This window comes from Chinchilla lanigera, unplaced genomic scaffold, assembly GCF_000276665.1.
Source record: "Chinchilla lanigera isolate Chin_1 unplaced genomic scaffold, ChiLan1.0 scaffold00026, whole genome shotgun sequence".
In the NCBI taxonomy this organism is placed as follows: Eukaryota; Metazoa; Chordata; class Mammalia; order Rodentia; family Chinchillidae; genus Chinchilla; species Chinchilla lanigera.
The window spans coordinates 14,437,821-14,457,228 of NW_004955427.1; the positions used below are offsets into that span (position 1 = coordinate 14,437,821).

Genomic DNA, 19,408 nt, shown 5'->3' on the forward strand with positions numbered 1-19,408 from the left:
TATGCATTTATCCTCTGTGGGCCAGCTACCCATCTATAAAAGGAAGATGCTTACGCTTCACGGGAATGCTGTAGAGATAAATAAAACAGAATGTAAAGGCACACAGGTTTTTTCTTAGGAAGGGGAACATTACATGAGATAGGCTTTTAAAACATTACTAATACTCTAATTGTGGTTAAGTCACCTTCATGTACAAATTGTCCCTGGTGGTGGACAGGAGTTAAGGCCAGAGTTCACACAGCCAACAAACATTTTCTGGTTTGATCACCCCAAGGCACTGAGTGTGACACACTGCCGGGGAATCACTTTGTGCTCCCTGAAGTGATTTTGTGCATTTCCAGGACTGCCATTGATACATCTCTGATGAGAGTCTTTTCCTGCCTGGTAAAAAGGATTTCTGCCTCCCTACCTTACACATTTCTCAAATTTGAGATACAGAACTACTATTGAATATATAACAGTACTTGCCTTCAAATGTTATACTTAGCCAATTAGCTAATCTTTTTCAAAAGTAAACTTTACTGAAGTATTCTTTTTCACTAGCATACATCCCAGCTTAATTATTACTCTCTGCCATGTCATTACAGTATATAAATTATCAACATGATTCAGCCCATAACCAATAATTTACACAGATAATATCAGGGAAACTAGGAAGCTCCACATGCTATTCATTGCCGATCAGAGATGTTCTGTGGTCTCCTTGGTTTTGCTTAATAGCCTTTTTTGTTTTTAAAGGACCACCCACCCCTGTCTTCAGTACAGTAATCTGTACTTCTTAATCGATGGTTACATCCAGAACAACGCATAAAAGCCAGGTCAGTTTCACCCTGAGATTATACAAAAGAATCATAATGTATTTGGAGTGTACGGAGAAGTGTTTCATTTCTTCTAAAGGTCCTTAAATTCCTGGGATTTATAGTCTTTTCCAACTCTTTAATTAGTGGATTCATTTCTGAACTACTGCAACCCTAAAGACACATATCTGCAGAGCCCTTCTGGTTGTGTTTTACCCTGGGCTTTCATTCCTTTCAGTTTCCTCGGTCTGCTCCTTTAATTTCACTTTTAGAACTTCTTGAGGCTCAGTGGCTGAACACTACACAGCACGGGCCTTATCTGATGTGCCGGTGCCTGGTGCGGTCTAAGACACACTGGTGTTTTGTTCTTAAAGTACAGAACTGATGTTCTGAAATCTATACTCCAACACAAAGGAGATCATTAGCTCATTTAAGTGTCTTTTTTCTTCACTCTCGGCCTCCTCCTACCCACCCCAATACTTCCTTAGTCCTAAGCACTGGCAGCACATGGCAACCATATTCCAAAGCTGAGTATGTACAAAATTGTGCCATGGAGAACAGAGTGGCTTCAAAGTTAGCCTTTCTATTCCAGTGGGATGGCGGGAGCGTCTGGAAGAGTGAACTCACTCTCATTCATTTAATCCTCTATTCACTCAGCCAGGAATTTGTTTTCCTACACATCCTTCTACTACCCAGCCAGTTGAGACAGGGTGGGAGTGAAGCAACTCCCTTGAGGGCCCTTCCAGGGGGAGGTCACTGAGACTCTATGCCAAGCTCTTGTTTCCCTGGTCCAGCTCTGCCTGCTGCTGATCAAATCATGCCATTCTGGTGGGAGGAGGTTGGGAGCACTGTGTCGGGGGTGGATTTCTCAAGCACTGTCTCCTTGCTAGACTGACAGTCACACGCTGTCTTCCCCAGACAAGGATTAGGCCTGGGAAGAGGAAGAAACGAGGAGGAGGTGGGGTTGCATAAAATAGTGTAGGATGTTGCAGGAACGGGAGGTAGGAGTAGGAAAACCTCTCCTTTTTGTTGTTTCAAGGTTTGCTGGAGCTTTCACCTAATCATCTGTTTGAGCATCTTGAAAATAAGTATCTATTTCCATGATATCTCTGGAAAACAGGCACCAGATTATACTACAAAGTTGACCTTAACCCTGCCATATTGCTATTAGAATCAAAACATGCAGCAGCCTACATCCAACAGGAAGCTCTTCTGTTTCCCCAGCATACAAACTGGAGGGTATCTTTGATGCACTCTGTTACACAGATCTACTGAATGAACAGATTTTGAGAAATTATCAGTACCTGCACTTTCACAAGTAGGAGAAATGTGCACAAATGCACTATAACTGTACTTTTGCTCTGTTCTTCCTACCTTATTAACTCATTCCTTCCTTCAACATTTGTGGAATACCTACTCTGGCTAAGAAGTTTGTTGGGCACTAAGGATTCAGCAGTGGACAAGACAGATAGGGTTTCTGCACTGGGGAGCTCTTTTTCCTGGCCCAAGTAAGTAAGGTACTTAACAATGTAACTGGGCTATGGTTTAACTCAGTGCTAGAGCATTTGCCAGGCAGGTACGGGGCCTTGGATTTGACTCCCAGCACTGCAAACACCAAAACCAAACCAAACCAAACCAACAAAAAGACCTCCAAAGGATCAAAAGCAAAACAAAAAGACCTGCTAGAATGTTATTTGAAGAATAGGAATAATGCATCTTACCTATTATTTCTGCTGAATCTTTCTCGAACCTCTTTCTTGAAGGTTCAGTTCCTGTAACCAGAAGATCCGTCTAAATCTCACTTTCTCCTGTTATATTCATTGTTTTCTTGGCTACAATGTTGGGAGTTCAGATTGCAACTGCTATCATTTTTTTGGAGGGTGGGACTGTAACTGTGAAGATCGTTACTTTTCAAGCTACACATATATTTTCTCTGTAAATATTGTACCATCTAATTTGCGTCTTTGGATTTTGCTGATTAGCCATCAACATGTGATTTAAGGAATACTGCATACTAGATGCAGAAATCATGACTCAGTAAGTTACCATTTTAAAGCTCCGATTTGGGATTTGCACAATCTAGTTTGGCTTTCAATCTGCAGCTATTACCAGCAGATTGGTAGATAAGTTTCATACCCATGCGTGTCTGGAATTCTACACTCAGCAGCAAAAGCTGCTCAGCAGTAAAGAGGAGCTAAGGCCCCAAATCATCTCCACACACTGCCAAAAACATGGCATTGGTGAGGCTCACCAGGGACAAAGAGCGAGCAAGTCTCCCTGAATTTCCACTGTGAACTGCTCTAGAATGGAAGGAGGTAAGTGGGTCAGGGGATGAAGAGGCACCCTCCTCAGCAGTGACAGGATTTGTCCTTCTGACTTTGCCTGTATTTTGAATTATTTTACAATGCTCTGATGTCATCAGCCAGACTATTTTCCAAAAAAGATAAAAGATGACTTTCTTAAAGCTTGTATTTCTCTTTGGAAAGGGCTCTCTGATGTAGCGGCAAGGCAGTTTGCCTTTCTAAGGACCTGATAGTTCCCCCTACTTGTTTATTTGGGCTACAGTGAAAGGACATCCGAGGGTGTATACAGGAGCACACGTGGATTTGACAGTGTGTGGGACTGTGTGTGAGACAGCACACAAATCCATCCCCTGCTATCTGAAAATCTCTTACTGATTAGGATGCATGGAAGGACAGGGAAAGATTTACTGGGCTAACACATATGCTATAATATTAACAACAGTCTAAATGATTCAAGTTTTCATTTGTTAATTCTCTGAGTCCCAGTTCATTTCCTTACCTAGAAAATGGGATTTTTTTTGAAAGAATGATATGACAATGCATTTGACGCACAGTGGATGCTTACTAAAACATTAGGCCTCTTCTAGTTTTAGTGGAAAAAATCATGACAAGTAAGGGCATAAAGGAAGGCAAAAAAGTAGCATACAGGCTTCCCAGTCCACCTAGGCCTGACTCCAGAGGGACCGAAAGAGAGGCACTGGCCTTTTCCCGAAGTGAAGAGGGTAACTGTTCTAACCCACTCTCCTCCTACTGATCTAGGCCTTGAGTACCAGCGATTCTCCAGGGACGGACAGGCACTTGTTACAACCACCATTTATGTTGCATCAATTTTAGTCCATATTTACTTCATAATTTAAAACGCTTGAACTGTAGCTAATGCTCCAGTTCACCAAGGGCTGGCTGTAGCTGGTACTGCTTTCTGTATGGCATTCCATCGAGTCTTTCTATTAACCCTATGAGATAGATACTATTTTAATACTCATTAGGCATATGAGACAATGATAAGCAGAAGGAGGTAATTAAAAGCATATAAAGTACATCCATAGGCTGAAGTTCACATTGAAAATAACAAATAACTAGACCACGGGGTGAGAAAATGTTTTCAGAACAACAAACACATGGTCCAAATCTTAGCCTATTATCAGCACATTCAAGAAGCACCCTTAGAAGTCTGTTACAGAAGAAAGGTACATATATACCTCTTTCTTTATTAAGAATTAAGCTACAAAACGTAACTCTATGCTATATCCTTGCCCTGCAGGAGTACTGAAGGGATCGGGAGGGCATCAGGAGCCATCTGCATTTGGATGTTCACATGGATCTCTTCTTCTCGTTTCTTAGTTTACTCTTGGAGGTTAGCTTTAAGGTTGCAGACTCTGATTGGGATATGCACTGCGGATGTCACACTTCCCTTTCGGATCCCAATTTAATGAAAGTTTTAAACACGTGTCCTAGACCAACACACACACACACACAGAGTCATGAATATGTGCATGTGCATCTTTTTAGGAGTCTCAGGGACTCCGAGAGGGAGGCCCAGTTAGAATACCAGTGGTATCTAAGGAGTCTAGATCAAGTGCTTGCTCTGAAGCAGGGCTAGGGGCAGGGGTACTCCCTGCCTGTACAGCTACCTAAGGAGCCAGGCCTGTTTGAATGTGCCTCTCAGCATCTTTTCTCAGGATTATTGAGGCCACTTCAAGGATCCCATGATCCAGTCAGCTCTCTGAGATTTTTAGGCTGGAATAAAATAGAATAGACTTAAATCCTGGGAATTTCCTCCAAATTTCAAATAACAACAAGCAAACAAAACCGAAACCTAGCCCTACAGGCAAAGACCTTTAAGTACAGTATTTCCCTGAGGAAAGGACAGGTATCTTTATGCCGGAGGTTAACTTCCAAGGGTTTAAATTCAGAATTTGTATGTGTCTTTTTCCATGAAACATAGAGTTGCACTTTGTAGTGTAACTCTTCATAAAGAAAGGTGTAAAGAAAGGTCTTCTTTGTAGCCAAATATGGTCAGGATACGAGGCACTGATGTGAAGTGACTACATAGGAAAAAAAGGACTGAATCAAAAAATGAATGATAAAGTGAATTTAGTTATCACTTTTTGAAATTCTTTCTGCAGCATTCCACATGCCATACATACTACACTTTCTTAAAAATTTTTATATTGGCTTAATACTGTGTGCAATTCTGGTATAAAGTGATAACAAGAACTCAGCTAAAATGACCAAGTTTAAATGAATAGGAGGAAACTTTCTAAATTGGAACGAAAAGGAAAAATTGTTGTTCTGAAGGTCAGTTTGGTATTAACTATAAATTCATTCCACCCTATGAAATTATAAAGACTCATGCTCAAAATTCTTCTATCTGCTTGTTTATATAATTTCCAGCACTGATGAGATGATTTTTTCATTTAGTTTTAACAGTAATGGCATAGCAGAGCCAAAATCATTTGGTATGCTTGGTTCCTGATCACTCTCCTGAAGTAGAAGCAGTATCAGACACTGTGTGTCCAGGCGACAGTGGCTTTTAGAATACCTTCCGCCATTAAAGAAAGCAACACAGTCTAAGTTGAAACCCTCCTGCTCCAGTTAATGAACCTGGGGAGTTCTCATGACAGTGAGGGAGGACATGAGAATACAGAAGTTTGATGCTCGTGACTACAAAGCTACTTAACTAGAGCCTAGTAAGAAAGAAGTTCACAGAATGGGGCATTTTAGAAAGAATTATGTTTTGAGATAACTTAGTTTTAAAAGTTTTACAAAATTTAAATGCTCAAAGTATATACTTGTTCTTTGCTTAAGGTTTAGGGTTTACTGAAGTTAACTAGATGGGTATTTGTGAAGGCATCCAAAGAAGAGGTGCACCAAGCCTTATAAAACATTCTTATTAGTGAAATGGAAAAGAAAACAATGTTGGAAGAAGTAGATAGAGAACCTTTGTAATTACTGATTCGTTGGGCTGGGTAGTGCCTTCAAATTTCTTTTATATACACTTATCATCTCCATTGCCTTATGAAATGGGAGACTGAATTCCTTTTCACCCTGCCTGTTTCCCTGCAGAGTCTCTCTTAATATTGTTTTGTATTTCTCAGCCTCTAAATGGGGTTGGGATTCCTATATTATGAAAATATTCCTTAGGCCATTCTTGAGTTATTCATTTGTATTTCCACTTAAACTGTTCAAGTTCTTTTAAAAAGCAGTTTGTAAATTGTTGCTCTCCTATTCTTCCTCTGTCTTCCCCTGAACGCTTCTGTGTGAATCTTCTATTGTGCTGTGACGTTGTTGTGTGTGCACGACACATCTAACTCTGCTTTCGTGACAGCCCCTGGGAATCTACCAGGCCCTACGCTGAAGGTGACCCTTCCCAGCTCTCTGCCTCTTTGGTGTCTGTGGCACCAGACACTGCTGGTCCTTTCCCTCCCAGAGGCACTCTTCTGGTTTTCCTCCTATCTCTCAGATCTTTTTTTCCCCTCCTCTTCCTTTGATGGTTCTTTGTTCTCTTTCTTATCACTCAATGTAAATATTCCCTAGGGATCTATTTTCTTTTTTTTTCCTCTCAACAAAGTCTTCTTTGAAGTTTACTCTCACATTTATGGCATGAAGTGTGGCCTCTGCGCCAGTGTTTCCTAGGCCTTATTTCAAATACTTCTGCATACTCAGTACTCTGCAACTCAAAGTCGGGGCTTTTACTGGGAATGTCCCCTACTAGTTTACACTCAGCACTGCACAAATGGGATTCTATTGTATTTTCTAAATGCCTGTGTTTCATCATTTTGATATCTTGGAGTTACCTTTGATAATTTCCTTCCTTTTATCTAACAGCTCCTGGATCTGTCTAACCTCATCCAGTCTGCGGAGCCTGGCTCTCCCATGTCTTCCCTCCTATCACCAGCCACCTTCAGGTTTCCCGTCCTGTGAACTACTGACAATGCTTTCTGAGCTCTCTGTCTTCCAGGCAGCCTCCATCTATCCGTGCTCCTTGCTGCTAAACTAGATCTCCCCCAAGTGAAGTTTTGAACATGGCCGCTACTTAAAACCCTTCCACAGCTTTGCAGCAGGTTCCCAAACCCCTTATACTTTGCCTTAATGGCTCACTTTCAGTGAAATCATATTTAGTTTTCAAAAGAGTTTCAGTAGAATCTTCTCGCTAAATGTATCTAGATGTTACTGTTAACCGGATTACAATGTGCTTTAAGATAAAAACGACTTCAAGATATGCATTGTTTTAAGACTCTGGGTGGCGCGGTCTGTTTATCTTCATCTTTGTGCACTCACGGAACTACCTCAGAGCAGTAGCCGGCACACAGATAGATGTGCTCTATCTGCACAGTTGCCAATCGAGTGGATTGAGGTGGGTCCTGGCGTACAGAGACCCTGAAGGGCAGCTCTTTGTACATGTATCTCCTCTACTCTATGAGCGTCTTTGTCTTTGAGGGTAGCACTTCAGTTTATAACGCCATATCCTATAGAACACCCAGTGTGTAGTTTTCCACACTGAAAGCATCTAGTCAATGGATGGATCAACACTCCTGACTCATTTCTGTTCCAAAAACGTAAGTCCTTTTAGAAGCAGACTCAGAAACAGGCGCTATACACGACCGGGAGAACAGGGTTCTCCTTTAGGCTCTGTCTCCTTATGCTGGAAACCCTCTGGTGCGATACTTGCTGTCTTTAGTCCTGTCTTCTTGTTTGCCCAATGATGAGCTTAGATCAGGGAACCTTTAATCTCTTTCAGGGTTGATAAGTAGTTCAAACTGGTACACATTCAAGAGAGAGAACAGAGAATGTAGAGACAGAAGAAAAGCAAACATCAGAGCAGAAAGCGCTTATTCTGCTGCTAAGTAGTAAGGGGCTTGACTCTGGCATCTAGTGTGATGTACCTGTGGAATAAAAGTTCCCTCAAGCAAGCAAGGCTTAAATAATCCTCATCATGCTCTCAACTGATCCTAAGTGATCCACCCCCAAGGGCAGTACACATAGAAGTTTTACATGTCAGTTTTAAATTTTTTTAAATTCCAGGGTGTGAGAAACTTTGCCAGAGATAGAAAAGCACTAATTTTGTGAAATAAAACTTCACGCGAGCACAGGAAGCACATACAAAACTCTGTAAGAAATGAAGATGCCCTCCAGCAAGGGATGAGGTGGCAAGGTGAACAATGGGATCCTGGAAGTCAGCAGTCAGTTGTAACCTCACAAACAATCATGAGCGCACTGGTGCAGCACTTGGGAGAGAAACATGGCATGGTATAACTTGGGGCAATGGGCAATGGGCAATGAGACCAGATTTACCAAGAGAGGGGGAAGATTTCGTAAGACGACACATTGCTAGAGTCTGGGGAGGCCATGAACTATTAAGAAGGATGGAGCAGGACACCTATCATGCTTCTGTGGCCCCAGGAATGAACCTTTCTCAATAAGAAAACTTATACTGAGATACACTGATGAACGTACCATCTCTAGGTCACTTAGAATACCTTCTTCTGCTGACTGTGTGGAAGGATGGATACTTTTGTTTATTAGAAAATAAATAAACAAACCATGTTTTTTACTTATCGGGGAAGCAAGTATTTCTAAAAGGGACATGAATTCAGCCCAGATGAATTACAACAACAAGCAACACTTCCCAAATACGATGATTTTGTGATTAAACTGAGACCAACTATATGAAGATCTTAGCATCGTAACTAAACTGCTGTGGTTTTGAAGGCACCATGTCCTTGTGTCTCTCTACGTCTACTTGTGTTCCCTCTTCCACACATACTGACTCCTTCCTGCTCCAGTTTAACGCCATCTTTCCTGTGGCGCCCTTCCCACTGCTCAGCCTCCTTCCATGGGTGCTTCTTACCCTTTTGTGCACACCTGAACACTCCAATATCGCATTTGTATTCACCTCTTTCCAGGTTTAGTAAAGCCTTTATGAACACTGTGAGTTCCAAAAGTGAAGAGATGGTGTCATATTCATATCTTCATCTCTACTCTTAGCTGAGGACTTGGTGGTAGAGCAGGGGTTTGATCACATTTGGCCAGTGACTAAACTAATGAGTAAATAAATGCATGCACAAATGAATGAAGTGAAAGTGAATATCAGAAATCACTGCATTAAGTGGCCATGGAAGACATCCAATTAAAGTAGTATTGTAGGGAAACTGCTATAAAAAGAGGTCCAGTTTTATAAGAAAAGGTAGATGAGGACATGAGACTTTGAAAAATGTGATTTCTAAATATAAAAGTGTTCATAACTAGGACTGCAGATATAGTGCAGTAATAGAGTGCTTGCCTACTATGTAGCATGTATGAGGCCCTGGGTTTGATTACCAGCTACACACACACACACACACACACACACACACACACTAAAAAGCTAAATGTGTTCCTAAATATACTAGGTAGGAACTAGTAAATTAGAGCAAATAAAAAAAATGAACTGGTCTTCACATGTATTTGTGCTAAACTAAGCACTAAGATCTCCAAATACGAGGGTATAAAAAGCAATAAAAACAATTCCAAAGAGATTATATATCAGTGAACTCAGACGCAAAAAAGTGAGTTTTTATAAATGGAAAGGCTATCTTCTAAGAAACAAAACCCACACTTAACAGGTAAGAGATTTAATTGTTTAACATAACAGCAGAAAAGTAGTTTACACTGCTAGCAATAAAAGATCAGAACATAATTCTTTATAGGACTTAGAATGAAAAGTAATGCAGGACACTTTGGAGGCAACAAGAATACCTAATTATAATAAAGATACTCTATTTACTGCTCAACTTATATGGAGTTTATCAGAAAATTAATTATCCAAGCCATAAGAATCATAACTGTCTTGTGGTTGTTATTCTGTCCCATTTTGGCTATATTTCTCCTGAAAATTAGTGTGACCCTAAAATGTTTTCAGGATGGTCCAACTTGTCCTAAATTCCATAAATAAACTCTTTCAGAGGATGCTGTTTTTTTGCCATGTCTCTATTACGGTTCTTCACAGATGGACCATTTTTGTCCTTCCAAAGTCTAAGAATAACTCTTTCAGTTATCAAGACATACCAAAATCCAGTTCAGCTGCTCCTGTGGGATTCCAGTTAGTTTAGACACATCTGCTGAGATACATGCATCTGAATCCAAATGAAGCTTTTGTTTGATTATACATTTTGAACATTTATCAGGTTTTTTGGGGCCAAAATGTTTTTCATTTTTTGGCACACCAAACAGAGATCTTCAGTTACAAACACTGCCTTGTGAGCACCTCCAACAGAAATCTAATCTTTTTATGTGAACAGGTGCCTCAGGAAGTTTTTGGAAGGTTTTACACTGAATCAGCTTTCTGATTGGAAACTTTCTAAACGCACAGTCAAATTTGCCAGAGACTTTCAAACTTGCTTGAGCAGTTTTCACTCATACAGACATACATTCACACATAGAGACAGCCCAAGTAAAAGCAAATCAGAGCCCTGTAAACTGAAGTATCTTTCTTAAAGGTTAAATACCATATGCAACCAAACTGAACGAAAAGGAGATCACGACAGGAGAGTGAATGAGCAAACAGAGACTCTTCATTCAATGTTTCGCTCTAGAAGAGAGTTCAAACTACTCTATTTCACATGTACTCAAACATCTGCATTTTTAAACACTGTACCGTAGTGTATCGCTACTAATTCCTTTCACTCACAAACCTGTTCAAACAGTTATTTTGAAAAATTTCCTTCCCTAATACAAATAGGTCAACCAGAGTCTGATGTAAAGGAAAAAAAAAATTCCTCTGTTTTCCAAGTCACAGGTTCTTTAGGAAATCCCACACCTTACCCAATTTCTCTACAACTTTGCCTTTCCACTCTGAATATAAACTGAAGAACCTTAGGCCTCAAAAGTTAGTAACGAGTAAAAATCATTCCTCCATTGGGCATGCCTGACATTCAGATTGTTCTTATGGCCCCAGACCAGGTACTTTAAGGTGGTCAGAACCCTTTCTCTACACCCACTTAGCAGAAATGAATCATTTCCTTCGAAAGATCCCTTCCCCTACTTACATGCTTGCATTTTCCTTCCATTTTGCTTTCCCTCTACAGCTTTACTAAGGGAATTAATTATCTAGAAGAACAGGAACATACAGTAAGTACATCTGAGATACAGGATGAGACACAGTATGTCATCTATTAGGCCTGGCTAAGACCAGCAGCTGATGCTAAATGGGAAGGAACATGCACCAAATGTTTTTTAATCACAAAGTTAGTAATTAATTGCTCTTTAAAATACATTTTATGCTTCTTTCTGTCTGTGTACATGAAATGCACATTTATTACATGCCAAAAATTACAACATTATGGTTTAAATGTGACTGGCACGGAAGTCCGGAAATCAGAGTTAATGTTCCCACAGCAACTTTAATTCTGTCCGTGTGCACATGTAGAGCTGTAATAGTCTTCCATTTCAGGATAATACATATAGATGGTTTGGGGAGAGAAGCTAAAGACCCATATCCTCAACTGTAGTTACAGGAAAGAAACAAAGAATAAAAGCTCTGCTCCTTTCCACATACATGGATGCAAACAATGTCCCCACACCTGGTGTTGTGTAATCAGGGAATGAAAGAATCCGCTGTGATGGCAGCACTCAAGGGGACAGTTTCTGTTGCTGTGGGAACCTGAACTTTGCATTTCCTGACTTGGGGGTAATTAAAATGTCAGCCTTAATGTGGCATTAATGGAGTTTGCAATAAAAATCCTCTTTGTTTTGTTCTCTAAAAAAATTGCTCAAAAGTTCGAAATGAGCCAAGTGTACTAAAAATTTTAATCACAGGGACTTGGACAGGCGAGGCAAAGGGCTGGGAGTGCGGGCCGATAAGGCCCATGAAGGTGGATGGCAAAAAACAGAACAGGACGAGCCCATAGTCTTCTCAGGAGCGCTCAGCAGCATCACGCTACCTACAGAGCTAAAGTTAAAACCACCCACACAACAGTTTGGTAATGTGTAAAGGTTAAATTAAAAATAAATAAAAACTGTTAATGTGTAAGTGCATTTTGGCAAAGACACAAAAAACGAGACAGTCTGATGAGTCAAGAGCGAAACATGGGAAGGTAAGCAACTGTGGATATAAGCTTCCAACAAAGGAAACACATCAGACGAGGTGGATCTACGGCCAGAACTAGGGAGGACAGACAAAGGGAGAAGACTCGCTGCTCCTTTCGATGGAAGCCTTTGTTGGGGGAAAACAAAATGGAAGAAATATGCAAGTAAAGCTCTGGTTGCGTCTATCACATGGATATGACTGTGATGTACTACAGCTTGATAGTTGTCAAGAAAGGTTTTTCATATGGAGAGCTTCGTCTGCTCTACTGACTTGGTTTAGTCCTCTTTAAGCATTTAAAAGGAGCGCTTGGCTCGGTTCATACTCAGCATGTTCCGTGGGTAAGTGCTCTGTCAAACACTTGGGTTTTTGTACCCTTTTTGTTCCTAAGCTGATCTTAATGCCTTCCATTATCATCATCTAAATTTGTTTACCACTAGATTTTTAGAAATGGTGTAGAGGTGACAAGCTAGGAGGTAATGGGAGAATATTACTGAAAGGAAATTGTATTAGTGAGTGCAATGCAAAGCAGCACACATTTCAGGAGCAACATTAAGATTATCACCTCACAAAGGAAAGCATATCTCAACTATGTTCCTTCTTGGTTTGAAATTACTGGGATTCTCTGCCAAATCTGAAGTGGCTCAGCAGGTTAAATAGCTAACTAGGAATTTAAGAGGTCAGACTTGTCAACTTTGCTTGAAAACATGGCCTGTGTCCTTCACATGCAACAATACTGTGGCTCACCCACCCTTCCCAGTTCACAGTGCAGCTGACTTAGTTTTTACGGGAATGGTTTAATCCACCCTGTTTTGTAGCCCAGTCACCAATAGGAGTAGTTTACATTCTTCAAGTGCCGGTTCAGAGCCAGGAATGCCATCTCTGGACCATGAACACAGAACAACTCTGGGGGCTCACAATGAAAGCAAACCCACAAACATCTCTCAGTCCCCTGATGGGCTACCCATGGTCCAGCGGCTCATCTCTCTGGGTGTCATTTTCTCAGTTTTTTCATCTGCGAATTGGGAAGAATCACACCGACTGAGAGGACACAGGCATTAAGGAATGATTAAGAGTACGGTGCTAACCACCTGACAAATAAAAAGGTATTATAAAAATTCTGGTACTTGAGAAAGCTTAGAACAACACACACTGGCAGAATGCTTCTCAAGTTAAAGAGACTAGCAAGTCAAGGGCACTATTTTTAAATGCCCCAAATCTGTTAGTTCTAAATAGGAATTGAATATTTTACCTTAAAGAAATTAGGCTTTTAAATTAATCTATGGTAAAATGACATTTGAAAGTAAAAAAAAAAAAAAAAATCCTCTTGAATGCAAGAAGAGCATCCAAAAATTTTAACAGCTTAAAATAAACCTCTTTCCTGTCTTCTCTCAAGCAATCTCCAAATGGACAGATTTCTGTGAATCTTTCCTAAAAACAATTTTCTTCTAAGTGTAGGCTCAAATCAGGACAAACTATAATCCAAATATATTTGGAGAAAAGTATAATCAATTTAAACAAAAAGTTGGATGGGGAAGTCTTACACATCTTAATGGCAAAATCAAAATGACTTCCTAAACAGCTGGAGATTAGGATTCTCCTCCCAATTCATTCTTCTTTCAACTGCATTCAGACACCTCCCTAAACTCAGATCTGCTGGCTTCCACAGGGTTACCCAGGAACTGCACGCTGACACCATATTCCTACTGTTCCTACATGCCTGCATCACTAGTGCTAAGGCCCGGCTGGAGGATGCTTACGGGAAAGTACAATAAATGAAGATCACTGCTTTTTCTATTTAGCAAAACATTCATTTTGCTGTAACAGGAGGTGCTTGGGCTAAGGCCATTGCATGTAATCTTCCCCATACGGTGTGGCAGAAAGCCAGGCAATGAAGGTCTGCATGCAGAAACTCCAGGCCCTTCACCGCAGGAATAGTCCACCTTCCTGGTAGGTAGGGACAGCGTGCACATGTCTGTGGGCACAGCGCCACGCTATTTTCCAATTTCTCCTGTAATTACTATTAGGCTGGAGACTGCCAGGCAATACAGTCCAAGAGTATGACTATTACAGTGGTCCATGGAACAGACCCTGTTTCAGATCCTCGTATCTCTTTATAGAAGGTGCAACTTCGACTGTATGGATCACATAGACACAGGCTTAAAACAGGCCATCTCCACCCCAGCCCCTTCCCCTAGTTCTTACCCCTTACCTACAGAGCACTCTGATGAAGCAAGCAGAAAATGACATCTCCAGACTCAGTCATCTCTGACCATTTTTCCAAAATTATTCCTTTGTTCTTTCCAAAAAATAACAATAGATTTAAAATTACATTTCCTAATCATAATTTTTGTTTTCTGTGGACAAAACTAAAATAAAACTTTCTTATCTTACTGACTCTAAAGAAGAACATGCCAGTTCTTTGCCCGTTACCAGACAACCTACATGGAGACCAGTTCAGAAGAGTTTCTGGGTCTCTTAAAGCTAAAAGAAATAGTCCTTCTGATTTGACCCCAAACTTACTCAATTGCTTTCCATTGTCAACATGTACATTTCTGCCTGAAGTATTGGGTTGTGTTTCAGAAGGAAGAAAAAAATCTCCAAAATGTGACTATTCAACTTTCTTAAAATAAAATTTGAACAAGTGACTTCCAGATTAGTGAGAAGACGGCAAAAATAAACAGCAAAGAAGTGATTTCAATAGTGACGATCTCATTAAGCTGCCCATTTCCAAATTTAGCCCTCAGGCAGTTTTTTTAATTAAAAATATTTTTAACCTGAATTCTTATTGGCTATGTGAAGTCTGGGTGGCTTTTGAATTCTTGGAAGCCCTTTTCTTTTCTTCTGTAAATTTATGCTATCCTTTAACCACTTCAAAATAAATTAAAAACTGGAAAGACAGAAATTCAGCCAAGCTACATGAGACTTCAATAACTAATGCAAATCTGATTTGTGTTATGTAACTTCAAAATGGATATTTCCTTGTATCTAAACGGCCTTCTGAGGTCCATATTTGGTTGTTCCACTTAGTAATGGTGGAAGTGGTGTTATTCAGATCAGGAATAATTAGAAGGCAGCATTGTAACTTTTTTTCTTTCTGAGTTAATGTTATAAACGAGAATGTGGATCATATAATTAATTAGTCTTTTGAGGCCAAATGGCTGGTTACCTGACTTTAAAATATACTTAGCTTTCAAAATTATAGATGTTGGCCAAATAAAAATGGTGGCATGCTACTTTTGGCTACTTTAGAAGACAAAATGCAAACAGCTTGCTCTGAATGCAAAACAGCCAGAACCCCGGGGAAAAGCATTTCTCCAAGCACTGCGAAGACACCATCACCTTACTGGTGTACTCACAATCAGATGACCCGGTGTGAGCGTGAGAGTTTGTTAGTGAATGTGTTGAGTGGATGAGGGCTGGGTCTGGAGACAGAACAGCTTCAAAGTTCAGGCAGGGAAGGCCTGGCTTGGCGCTGGATCCACCCGGCTGAGTAATCTCATTCTCCTCAGATGCCTTCTGGTTTTCAGCTGTCTTGGGTTTCTTCCTGAAAATAAACAAAGGGCCCTTTGAAGGAACTGACTGCATATTTGGGAAAAGGCATTTTTAGAATCTGTTAAAGATAACTTGATTTTTTTTTTTTTTCTGAAGGGGGATGGGAGGGAGTCCAGTATGTCCCTTGTTTTAAAACAAGCTGATTCTTGTTTTTTTTTTTTTTTTCCCTCCAGTAATGGCCTAACTGGGAACACATGAAAGCATATGGGCCAAGCAAACAGCACCACATTTGGACTCTGTTGGCTTATAAAAAGACCCTGTCCCAGAACTTTCAGACAGCTTGAGCTACGTATGGCTGACATTATCCAAGAAAGCATCCTTTCCCCCCGCCTTATGAGTTTTAACATGGTCTGGAAAAATACTAGTGGAGGTTTACCGTTCTAGCATTTGTCAGGAAGCTTAGAGACAGGACCCGTGGAGTAATGGGAGGAGCAGTGGACTGGGAGTCAGGAGACTTGAGCTATCGTACTAGCTGTGCCTCTAACTTGCTGTGTGGCCTTGGGCACCTCACTTCACCTCTCTGGGCTTCAGTTTCCTCATCTGTAAAATAAAGGGCTTGGATTAGATGGCCTTAAAAGTTCCTTCCAGCTTTCAGCTTCTTCATGGATCACACAGAACATTCAACTTTCTTGCTGTTACTAGACTTTATTTTAAATCAATACATACTTTCAAATCACAGTTGAAATCTGCAGACTGTACTGATCGACGAGACGGGCAACAATGGAGGCTTTTGTGAAAGTAGAAAGTAAAAGCGACAAGAAGAACTTAGGTTCTAGCAGACAAAGAGGCAAGGTGTCATATAGAGACACTCTACTTCTAGTCTTTATTCATCTCGTGCTGAGGGTCTCATCACCTTTCGGTGTAGCACATGCTCTTGGAGTTCAAGAGTGTCACTGTGTGTCTGGCACGTGAGGAAGAGATGGGTAATAGGGACTAGAAATTCACCATTACTAACTGATTGTTTGGGGTCAGGACTAGGAAGTAAAACAGCGCAGGTATAAGTCAGCTCTGGGAGTCCTCTCTGACAATAACACAACTGATGTTAAACTAATAAATGAGCTTATAACACATAGCCCTAGACTTCAGCCGAACTGAGATTAGTCCCTGAACATACTATCAATTTCCTCAGCTTTGTGTTTTTTCTATTACTACGTAGATAATAACCAAAGAGCAATTTTTTAACGTGCTAGGGCTCTAACCCAGGGTCCTGCATATGTGCCCATACTGGGCAAGTGCAAAAGTACTGAGCTACATCCCAAGCCCTAGAAAGTACCCTTTTTTTCAGTTGAAGATTATGTGTGGTACATAACTTGTAAGTGGATTTGTTTCTATGCTTCCTTTGTTTCTATGAGCACGGCATTGGACTTGTTATAGAATACTGTTTCATATTGAAATTTGTTGTGCTGGGTAGTTAAATCTGCCCTTGCAGAATATGGTGTTATGATTAGTATGTTGTGTTTTTGGTCCAACAGGTTGTGAAATCAAATCTGTTTCCTTAGAGGGCAGAAGGCAGAAATAGCACGGTAAAGATTAGAAGAGGGGAAACTTGCAGACGTCTTTTTCACTATACAAAAAGCCAATGTAAGGCAAACAACAAACGGCAATGCCTGACACATTGTTTGTTGAATGGGTGGCGAATAACCCCGAAGTTCTGAGTATCCACACAAAACTCTCAGCGCTCTGCATTCCGATTTTCAGTTTAAAATGGCATCTAATGAAGTCTCCAAAGTGCAACCTTCTACCCTGTGAAAACCATTGCTTTCTCCATGGTCCCTGCGTCCACCACTGTTGTCTCTTATCAGGTGGGAAATCTGAGGCTCATGATGATACATTTTCCTCCGCCTTCAAACTGATTTAACATCAGGTTTAACAATTCTGCTCCTTTCGTATTTTCTGTATTTTTATTTCTTTCTCATTTCATGCAACTGCCTTACCGTATATGTGTGTGTACATGTGTGTGTGCGGTGCTGGGGCTCGAACCCAGGGACTTGTGCATGCACGGCAAAAGCTCTACCACTAAGCCACATCCCCAGCCCTACTGTACCACTTTTAAACTGGACTAATGTTTGCTAAGTGGCTTTCCATCCTTTCTATCTTCTCCAGTCCTGTTTCTCTGCATTCACTAAATCCCCCATGGGCATGTTAGCCTGACACTTAGGTCGGCTCCTTTTCTGCTCTACCTTATGTCCTGTATCCTATGTACTGGCACACTGGACTCTCAAAGTTCCTTAACATTCCTGGAATCTACATTCTTGCCTCCACACCTTTACTCAAGTTATTTTTCTGACTTTGATCATCCCTTTGTCATCTCTGCTTGTTGAAATCAAACACCCTTCACACTTACCAAATGGTCTTTCCTTCTTGTAACTGTCACGGCTCTTCTCTACTATACAGGACTTCTCCCCATTTGTTCTCTGAAATCTCCAGATGCTTTTTACTAATATTATCACTTACTAAATTTTACTTCATGAATAGTTATTTATATTCAGTAACCTCTCTGAAGGTAAGGAAATGGCTCAGTTATTTTTATATTCTCTGTAGTCATCCATTCTTTCCTTCTTCCGTCCTTTCATCATTTATTCACATTCATTTTACAAACATTTACTATGCACCTGTGATGTGTTAGCATGATCCAGGGAACTGAGCCTGGTTTTTGTCTTCCCAGAGTTTACTGTCTACACTGTCAAGCCACAAAACTGCCATTCAACAACTATTTGTCGGTGGAATGAAATTGGAGCTGAAATTATGGTGTATTTCAAAGATCATTGAAGCCTGAACCCCAGTTAAATTTCCTTCTCTTTATGTAGCAGTGAACTCTACCCTGACTGGGTGCTTCAACTTTGAATCCATGACGGGCATTTGAGAAGAGTGATGTTACTTTGTTCAGCAGGACTAGGCTGGTCTTCGTGATTCATTTAAATATGGGGACAGAATATATGACAAATACTACCTAGTAGAAAAAAGTTATCGCTGATGCTTATAAACAAAGTCAAGGCTGGTTTTGAATGTGTGGTTCAGAAAATTAAGGATGCTCTCTTTGAAATATGATTATACCACCAAACGATTATTACACTTTTATTTTCAACATTGCAAACATTGTTCTTCATGTCAGTACACTTGCATTCCATTTGTTGTCTCAAGAATCATTTTTGGAGACAACTCTTGGCCGAGTAGTATTAAATCTCCTCTACAAACAAGCTCACTCTCTCATTTGTTTAGTACCACTTAGCCTGTTACCACTGGGATATTCCCACCTGCACAAGTAACAGGGAATAGCTCACCGTTCAGCTGACATACACAGTTACTGTTACTTGAGCAGTTTTGGCACTTTGCAATCTACTAAGAAGGAAAGAGCATGCTTTGTTGTAATGAATTGAAAATACCTCTCTTGGTTATTTAAAAAGAACTGAACAAACATGACACATCTGAGGGCAAGTCTCCGGGTCTGTGGCTGTGCACTATTCCCTGGAGCCTTTAGAGGGCAGCAGCACATTGGCTGACTCCGGGAGCACTTTCGAGAGCTAACTCCCTACCAGAACCTTCCTCCTGGTCACCGTGCCAAAGTTTGGCTTGCCAAGCTCTGGCCTCTCAGTCTCTTTATTTCTTTTTAGCGCTCTGTCTCTCTCTCTCTCTCTCTCTCCCTCTCCCTCCCTCTCTCTCTCTCTCTCTCTCTCTCTCTCTGTCTCTCT

General features: G+C 40.7%; 1 protein-coding gene across 12 annotated transcripts in view; it reads right to left on the reverse strand.

Annotated features, from left to right (window-relative positions):
* Zbtb20 (zinc finger and BTB domain containing 20) overlaps positions 1 to 19,408 on the reverse strand; it is an 821,796-nt gene that overhangs the window by 28,121 nt on the left and 774,267 nt on the right. For 11 of the 12 annotated variants that reach the window (XM_005386415.2, XM_013515065.1, XM_013515064.1 and 8 more), the window contains 2 exons: positions 16,096 to 16,259; positions 15,524 to 15,711 (listed from right to left, as the gene is read on the reverse strand). In XM_005386415.2, coding sequence (XP_005386472.1) covers positions 15,524 to 15,711; positions 16,096 to 16,106 — 199 coding nt within the window. In that variant the 5' untranslated portion in view covers positions 16,107 to 16,259. Of the gene's footprint in view, positions 1 to 15,506; positions 15,712 to 16,095; positions 16,260 to 19,408 lie in introns of those variants that run through there. The other variant, XM_013515068.1, reaches the window with a different exon arrangement.